The sequence below is a fragment of the Grus americana genome, chromosome 22 (genome assembly GCF_028858705.1).
Source record: "Grus americana isolate bGruAme1 chromosome 22, bGruAme1.mat, whole genome shotgun sequence".
Taxonomy (NCBI): domain Eukaryota; kingdom Metazoa; phylum Chordata; class Aves; order Gruiformes; family Gruidae; genus Grus; species Grus americana.
The window spans coordinates 4,056,220-4,065,416 of NC_072873.1; the positions used below are offsets into that span (position 1 = coordinate 4,056,220).

General features: G+C 61.1%; 1 protein-coding gene across 1 annotated transcript; it reads left to right on the forward strand.

Moving 5' to 3' along the window:
- The first annotated feature begins 1,364 nt into the window (after positions 1–1,364).
- On the forward strand, positions 1,365–5,814 carry G6PC1 (glucose-6-phosphatase catalytic subunit 1). Its single transcript, XM_054801433.1, has 5 exons — positions 1,365–1,643; positions 2,731–2,840; positions 3,631–3,739; positions 3,979–4,094; positions 4,624–5,814. The coding sequence occupies exons 1-5, from the start codon at positions 1,414–1,416 to the stop codon at positions 5,133–5,135; spliced, it is 1,077 nt and encodes a 358-aa protein (XP_054657408.1). The 5' UTR covers positions 1,365–1,413; the 3' UTR covers positions 5,136–5,814.
- Positions 5,815–9,197: the final 3,383 nt, after the last annotated feature.

Consider the following 9,197-nt stretch of genomic DNA (forward strand, 5'->3'; position numbering starts at 1 on the left):
GGCCCCTGCTGCGCAGAGCCGGCTGTTTGCAGGCAGGACTCGGCGCTGGACACGACCTCTGCCTGCTCTGCGCGGTGGCAAACAGCACTGGGGTAGCGGTTCAAGGATCTTGACCTGAACTTTCTCGAGGAGGGAGATAAGTGATGCATTTTCACTGGCTGCTAATCATTAACACCTCGTTGCCTGTTCCCCCACGCAAGGGCAGCTGCCTGTTTTGCTGCGGCGGGTTCTGGCCCGGCACCCCGCGCCGCTGCCACAGGGCTGCATGGCTGTGCAGCAGCAGCCGTGATGGCTGGCCGGAGCTGGGGAAGGAGGTTTGTCCTGCCAGGCTGACCTTGTGTCCTCAGGCTCCTGGAAATAGCTCTCCACGTTACTCATTCACCGTTACCTCCCAGGGAGGAACAGAACGATAAAGCTGCAGTGCCGGCACTGCTGCCGGTGACAGTGCGGCGTGGCCAGGGCGGGGAAAAGCCACGGGCAGGGACCTGGCACTGGCGGGACGAGTGATGTGTTCGGTTCCGTCCCTGCAGCCGGGGTCTGACGGGGCAGTTTTGTGCAGGAGGGGGTTAACCCAGGGGAGCAGTGCTGGGAGGAATGCCTTCCCTCCCAGGGGACCTCATTTGCAAAGGTCCTTTAACCCCGCACCAGAGATCAGAAAAAACATCGCTGGCAGCCAGGAGCTCCCCAAGGCTCCCTGTCTGAGGCTGCGGGGAGCTCCAGAAACGGCTTGGAAACTTTCCCATTACGCAGAGCCCCGGTTAAATCAGCCTGGCAAAGGCCACGGCAGCAAGGTGTTTTTTTCATCAGCTGGAGGTTTCAGCAGACCTGGGGATGGTGGGCAGCATGCCCCCCACACCACACATGACCCAGTTCCATGCTCCTGGGCATCCCTGCGACGCTCCGGTGGTGCTTGGGGTGATGGATGGCAGAGGGATGGGAGAAACGTCACAGCCCGGGGCTGTGCAGTGCTGTTCACGCAGGGCGCGGGCGCTTGGCTCTCCTCCCTGATAACGGAGCAGACGCCGGGCTTGGAAGGAGCAGCTGAGCTGTCGTACTGGGCGGCAGGAGGAGCAGGGGCTGCAGGATCCCCCCGAGTGAGGCAGCCACCTGCGCTCTGCAGGGAGGGGACGGTGCAGGGAAGGGTTAAAGTGCCGGGGCAGGAGCACCCCACGCTCCTCGTGGTTCCATGCGCCCTCGAAGCCTGTTTTTCCCTTTTACGTAAGTTGTTCCAAACATGTTTGTAACAACCCCCCGGTGATGCACCTTTGGCAAAAGTGGTTTTGGGTCCAAAGATCAGTGCTGGGACAAGCGACCTGCCGCGGCAAACAAGAGCCCGCAGAGTATAAAACCCCGGCAGCGCGGCAGAGTGCGGAACAGCCTGATCCGCACTGAGGGGCCGCGGCTGCAGAGGAGATGGAGGCCAACATGAACCTCCTACACGATGCGGGCATCCAGGCGACACGCTGGCTGCAGGACCACTTCCAGGGTTCCCAGGACTGGTTTCTCTTCATCTCCTTCGCTGCTGACCTCAGGAACGCTTTCTTTGTCCTCTTCCCTATCTGGTTCCACATCAGTGAGTCGGTGGGCATCAGGCTCATCTGGGTGGCCGTGATCGGCGACTGGCTCAACCTCGTCTTCAAGTGGTGAGTGGCACCGTGCCATGGCTCCCTCCGGGCACGTTGGCACAGCTGGACTAACGCGGGCCAGATGTGCGCTCTCAGCCTTGACACCGGTGTAAAACAAAGACCAGAGTTCGTCCCTCAGCTTGGCAGTGGTAACGGTTGCTCCTTCCCAAGCCGTGCAGCAAAGGCTCTCCCCCCATCCCAGAAGCCAGGCAGAGAGATCGATCCTCCCGCGAACAGACCCCTTTGCCGTCAGACGGGGCTGCGGTTCTGCGCAGGGGCTGCACAGAGCCCCTTGCCAAAGGGGGTCCGCAGGGTGGCCTGGCACGGCTCTGACACGCGGGATAAGGGCTTGGTGCTGCCCCAACCTTTTAGGTGTTTCCCATGGATAAGCCGCAGGACGCTGATATCCCCTTCCTTTCCATGGCGGGTAACACTGGCATCATGGACAAGGGACCCAGCCACCGCTCCAGGCATGGGACGGCCTCGTTGGCAGCATCAGTTGTACCATGGCGTTGATCCATCCTGGCATCACGGCCCGGCAGGGTTCGGTGTCAGCCGGTAGCCATGGGTGCCGTCCCCGCGGGCAGTGGGCTGTGGTACCAGTGGCTGCAGGGGTGGTGGACCAGTGCGGTGCCATCCCCATGGCTGCGTTTCAGCATCCCAAGGTTTGGGGGCTGCACCCCATGTCCCCGGCAGTGTGGTCAGGGGGTGTTCTGGCTGCTCAGCTCTGCGCCTGCCCCGCAGCTCAAGTCCCCTGGGATGCCCACGCTGCCTGCACGTGCAATAGGGACGAGTGGCCTCTGCCTCTGATGCCACCATGAGACAGTTGCTCTTGACCTGAAAAAGACTTGGAGACGGCAGACATCGCTCCTTTTCTCAGCACGTTGACTTGCTGCCACGAAGTTCTTGTTCTTGCCCTTCAGGGGCCGGGGATGGGGACACAGGCAGCGTCGGCTGTTGGGACCGAGTGACCGGCTGGATGCTGCGTCTGTCGGGATGCCCTGGACCGCTCTTGGGTCCTTTGCCTCTTCTAGCTCCCAGGCCAGAGCTGAAACTGCGGCCGTGCCCAGGAGTCCTACAGCCCCCCGTTCTCCTTTCTTTTCAGGATCCTCTTTGGGGAGAGACCGTACTGGTGGGTCCATGAGACGGACTATTACGGCAACACCTCTGCCCCAGAGATCCAGCAGTTCCCGCTCACCTGTGAGACCGGCCCCGGTAGGGTCCCCTGCCCCTGTAGGGTCCCCCGGCCCCCGTAGGGTCCCTCAGCCCTGGCAGGGCCAGCGGGCGCTTGCCCAGCAGCACCTGCAGATGCAACTCCCCACTCTGGCTCTCAGTCCCTGCAGGGAGCGGGGTGCTGGCATGGCCGCGGCTGGCAGCCCGCTGGCGGCACACGCCCCTAGCTAGCTCTTGAGAGAGCGCCGTTATCGCCGAACTGCAGCGTGGGCCCCTGCCGCACTCCCGGGGCCGCCAGCTGTGCCTGCAGCGGGTGGAGGCAGGGCAGCCCTTACTCAGAGCAGACCTTGACCCTCAGCGCAGACGTGGCAGTTCAGCACAAACCCCCGCCCGTGCTCAGCCGCAGCCTTGGCCCGTGCCGGAGTCGTGCTCTGCCCTCCAGCCCCAAATGTGGGCAAGCGCTCCATGGGGAATTGCCTGGTTCTGGAGCAGCTCTGCGTCTCCTTTGCCCGTGGCGTTCCATGGGAGCTGGGGAAGGGCTGCAGGCGTGCTCAGCATGAGCTGTCGGGGACGGTCAGTGCCCTCTGCCTAGTCTTGCCGGGCAGATAGGCTGCTGAGCTGGAGCCATGCTCCCAACGCTGCCCCTGCTCTGCTGTCCCCTGCTCCAATGTCCCTTGCTGGGCACTTGTCGCAGAGGTGGCACCGTGTCTGCCGCGGGACAGGTGCTGGGTGCCGTGCCACCCGCTACCGCAGCCCCTGGGGCCTGGGCTGCTGCCTGGAACCCCCCTGGGCACGAAATGGGGGTCTGACCTGGGGATCTTTTCTCACCCAGGGAGCCCCTCCGGCCACGCCATGGGCGCAGCAGGCGTGTACTATGTCATGGTGACGGCCCTCCTCTCCCCTGCCATGGGGAAGAAGCAGGCGAGGACACTCAAATACTGGTAAGCTGTGCGCCAAAACCACCCGTGCTGGGCAGAGGCTGCTCCAGAGCTGACGGGCGTGCAGCTGAGCCCAGCAAGGCGCAAGGCCGTGGGCAGACAGACGGGCCGTGGCACCCCCGGTGGGGTGTGCACGAGGACGGGGTCAGCAGGCGGCCATGCACCGCTTGGGGTATGCGATGGCGGTGCCCCGGACAGCGTGAGCCGGCCCTGGCACTGACGTGGCTGCCTGCCCCTTGCAGGGTGCTGTGGATGGTGCTTTGGACGGGGTTCTGGACAGTTCAGGTCTGCGTCTGCCTGTCCCGAGTCTTCATTGCTGCCCACTTCCCCCATCAGGTCATCGCGGGGGTCATCTCAGGTGAGTGCATCGGACCCCCGTCTCCTTCCCCGCAGCATCGCCGTGCTGGACTGCAGCACCCACAGCACCGGCCAGGAAGGGCGCATGGCCCAATGGACGCGTGATGGGGTCGTGATGCAAAGCTGCATCTGTGGCTCTGCACTTACTGCCCTCGTTGTCACGGGCAGGATGCCCTCCGGGACGTGCCGTTGTCCTTGTCCCGTCTGAGGCATGAGTCCCAGTGGGGCAGGCAGGGCTGCCTCAGTCCCTCTGAGGGACAGTGAACATGGCCCAAAGGCATGGGCAGGACAGGCTCGGGGTGTGAAAGGGTCATCACTGGGCGAGGGAGCAGAATCGACCCTCTGTGAGCAACGGGGTGCAGCGGTGGCCGTTGGGGCAGTCAGCACCGCGCAGGAGCACCTGGGTAGCCCCCGGCACGCGTTCCCTGCTGGAGCACCCAGGACTGCAGGATCCGCTTGGCTCCACCACCCCAAGGCAGGTGATTGCTCGCTGATCGGCAGTGCCTCCTCTCCCGTTTTGTTACCGGCAGGGATGGTTGTGGCCAAGACCTTCCAGCACATCCAATGCATCTACCACGCCAGCCTCCGCCAGTACCTGGGCGTCACCTTCTTCCTCTTCAGCTTTGCCCTGGGCTTCTACCTGCTGCTGCGGGCCCTCGGCGTGGACCTGCTCTGGACGCTGGAGAAGGCACAGAGGTGGTGCGCCCACCCCGAGTGGGTCCACATCGACACCACCCCCTTCGCCAGCCTCCTCCGTAACCTGGGCATCCTCTTCGGGCTGGGGCTGGCCCTCAACTCCCACATGTACCTGGAGAGCTGCCGGGGGAAGCAGGGCTGGCAGCTGCCCTTCCGCCTGGGCTGCATCGCCGCCTCCCTCCTCGTCTTACACCTCTTTGATGCCTTCAAGCCGCCCTCCCACATGCAGCTGCTCTTCTATGTCCTCTCCTTCTGCAAGAGCACGGCCGTGCCGCTGGCCACCGTCGGCCTCATCCCCTACTGCGTCTCCCAGCTCCTGGCCACGCAGGACAAGAAGGCTGTCTAGGGGCGTCCCCGCAGGTGACGGTGCGCCCAGGCAGGCGGCTGCCCTGGCTCTGGGCTCGGGGGCGGTCACCAGACCACGGGTGCCCCCCCAGCCACTGTTTGCTCCCCACTGAATCTGCACAGACTGACTCCACACCGGGAGCGGACTGCAAAGGCTGGGCTGGTGGCGCTGCTGGATGGCTCCCGCAGCACGGACCCGCATTGCCAGTTGTGCCGTAGGCTCAGGCTGCCTGCAGCCAGCTGATGGCCCAGCGAGCCCCACGCGCCTGGGGCTCTCCTGCTGTCCTTCCCGCACCCATGGGTGGGGGTCATCAGCCCAGAACCCGACGGCAGCGAGGGGAAGACCCTGCGCTCCCCTGCAACTCACGGGGACGTGCCGCCTCCACGCTGCAGGGCTGGGGATGGCACCACCGGGAGCAGGGTGCTCACCCATGGGTGCTCGGGGTCTGCTGCTGAGGCAGCTGTTACAGGAATGGGCAGACACTGTGATCTGGAGATAAAGCACCGGCTTGCGGGAGCCCCCCCAGCCCTGAGGTGTTCAGTATTCACTGCTGTGTGAAGCAGCATGGGGTACACGTATCCGTATGTGTATATACATACATGATGCGTATCTATATACACATATACATATGGGGTGTCTGTAAACAAGAGGTATTTAATTAAAGCTGAAGATGTGTTTAGCTGGTGAGTTCGGATGTCTTGCTGGCCAGTGAGGCAGGATGGGGGATCGGCTCTCGGGCGCAGGGACCGCAGCGGGGGCTGCTGGTGATCTTGGAGGAAGGAGGTCTCTCCTGGAGCACTGCTCCCACCATCACCCGCACGGTCCAACCACCAGGAAAGGCAGCACCAGGTTCCCCCGGCCCCGTCACCTTTCACCCTTGGGTGCAGTCGGATGTGGCCAGCGCAGCAGGGGGATCAACTGCTTTTTGCACCATTTATCCAAGGTTTCTGGGTGCGCCTTGTGGCAGGAACAGGGACACACTCGTGTCACCTCACTGCTTAGGGAAACAAGCTTGGCTTTGGGACCGGCTGGGGCTGCGCTGAGCCCCCCAGGCTGCGGGGTTGTGTTGCGGGGTCGGACCCGGCGGTCAGCACTGGCTCGTCCTCTGGACACCACTGCCCAAACACCGGGTCTGCCCGGGGCGCAGGGAGTGGCTGCGGCAGCGTGGGGTCAAGCTGCTTCGCTGCTGCCGGCTCTGCCCTCCCGGCAGACATGTCCCAGCCCTCCTGCCTCGGCGCCGTGCTCCTTAGCAGAAGCTGGCTGCGGGTTTTCCCTGCTGACTTCAAAGCCGTACAGGCTGTACAGCCTGCCAATTAACTTAGTAAACATCCTCTCTCAGCCTGAGATGATAGTTTAAAATAGATACAAAGGTACAGATGCTTTCTTCCTGCCAGACTGTGTGCGTGTGCAGCGCCTCCCCTAAAACACCATTTCCCGCAGCGTTTACCCCATACCCAGCTGTACGTGTCAGCGGTGTCCTCTGCTGTGGCGCACCTCAGAAATGCCATCTCCCCTGCCCAGATCTTGCTGTGCCTTTGGGAGATGGTGTCCTGCAGAGTCGTGGTAACGCCCGTTATCTTGCTGCGGCTCGGATGAGCCTTTGCCGTGCGCAGCAGCAGAGCGTGCGGGCTTTGCAGCCTTTCCCAGCCCTCTGATGGGAGCCCTTCCACCACCGAAACACCGAGAGCCATCAGGCACCTTCCTTCTGACCGACCCAACGTCAGCAGAACCCCACGCTAAAACCCACCCACGTTAAAACACCTTTCCACAGCAAAGTTTGCCGTAAATCTCGCTCGGTACGGAGCTCAGCTGTGGACCTAATTCAGCTGCGTACCTAGATCAGCACACACACGTACAGTTTCCTCCAGCTGGGCAGCGGGCAGGCTTGGCGCAGCGGTTATCCCGACTGGGAAGGATGGGGATGGAGCAGCCAGACCCCACGGAGGCGGCCGTTCCCTCTCTGGGAGCCATCGCGTGCAGGGCAACAAGGGCCGCTGGTTCCCCCTGCAGCGGAGCCCCAGCAGATGCTGATGGTTGGCGCAGCCGTGACCTGCGCCCGCTGCTGCCGCTGCTCCCCAACGGCTCCAAGCTGGCCAAGGGCTCTCGGCCGAACGGCACCGGCACCAGCCGCGTGCGGAAACCTCCGTGCCGGGGCTGCTGCCATCCTCTGTGTCCGAGGTAGATAAACCTCCTTAGGACAGAGGTTCCTTTTCTTCTGTTTCTCTGTTTATTACCAATATCTGGACCAAACCTGTGAGGCCATTTCTAGCAAGGTGAAAAAATGACGAAATTACCTGTCGTGCGTTTTCACGCCGTGGCTCCACAGCGCCCTTTAGTTTCTGCAGCTGAGATTGCAACAGCCCCGGGAGCTGGCAGAAAAGGCAAGCTGAGGAAACACTGGGGAGTAGCTCCGCCTGATCCCAAGGGACTTTACATCTGCGTTGGATGGAGAAACTCCCGATGTTCACACTGGACCCATAACAACTGCACCCCAACAAGGGAAAGGGACACCAAGGTGAATGGTTTCCTGCCGTGGGGTACCCGCTCTCCCTTCCAGCTGCTCTCTGCCCCGGCTGATTCAGGGCTCTGTCCTTCGCTGTGCTCCGTCAAGGCCGAGGAACGCTTGCCGCTCTCCAGGCCGAGGTGTCAGGTGGGGAAGAGCTTCCTTTTGCTGAGCGTCACTGATGACACTCACCGGGAAATGAGTTTGGCTGCTAGCGACTCCTGAACGCCAGAACTGGTCTTGCGATGGGAGCTGGAGAGGGGGCTGGGAACTCCAGAGGGGTGGGAGGTGAGAGCAGGGGTGACCTTGACCTTGACCTTGTTCTTCAAGGGCTGCCCTGCCAGAGGACACCTCAGGCTTCATTTTCTCTACCAATTACCCCATAGCAAAGATGCTGTGGTGGACCAGGACGATGCCTTCCCAGCAGCAAGGACAAGGCCGGGTGCTGCCGTACCCACGCACAGAAAGCTGCGGTCTCTACTTAGGGAACTACAGGAACAGCTGCTGTTCCGAAGGAGAAGGCTCCGGAGCTGCAGGCAATGCCACATTTTACAGACCAGCGCAGAAAGCGGCGTGAGTGAGCTGTATGCCAAGACCCAATGTGCCAGTACAACCTCGCCGGTCTTGGTCAGAGTAATACGCTTTTCTGTAGAGCTATTTCTTACCACGTAAAAGAGCCAAACATAAGATACTGTTGCAGAAGCAGAGGAAAGGCCGCTGCTGGGGAGAAGAGAATGGTAATGAAAACTCGAGCTTGTGGCAACAGAAGTGAAGGAAACGTTCAGGCACACGCCTAGGAGAAATGCCCAGTGTGCAGCTCAAACAAATGGCTTTAATATGGTTTTCTGTCTGCTCGCGAAACAAAGCACTTAGGTGGCTGCTTGTATCCGCGTTGAATTCTCACGTACACGGTTCTGCCAGGCCACCTACAAAGGGATGAAATTCCCTTTTGCAATAACGAACTTGTCGCTACCGCAGTGGAGCTGCGGGACTGCAGCAATGAAGCTGGCGTTACCCAACAGCTGCTCCCATCAGCCGGGTCAATAGCGACTGCTGCCCGAGGGAACGGTCGTGTCCGTCGGCAGCCCTGCGTGTTGGCCAGCAGCGAGGGGCCCCGGCAGTGCCATGACCTCAAACCCCTTCACGCTCCAGCACTGGCAGATTTGTGAGTAGCCAGGAAAAAAAAGTCAGTTCGTTTTTTTTTTTTTTTTTTTTTTAAAAAAGGGCTCACAGACACTTGTCCTCTGGTGCCCCCTCCTTTCCTTGCTCACAGGCTTGACAACAGCATTGGTCTTCTCGCCTCCCAGTTCTAGCTCAGGCAGCCGTAACTGGTGACCAGCTTAGTTTGGTCTTTTCGGGGGGGACTCACTGATCTGAGCACCCCTCCAATTCCCGCCACGTTTCATTCCTTCTTCTCCTTACAATATTTCAGCAGCAAAAGCTTGACTGATTTTCTCTGTACTTGTTGGTAAATATCATACTCAAACCCTCTGCTTCTTACCCCTATTCTGATTTTTTTAAATGCGTTCAGCTTATTATAAATAAATACGCTCACAAAG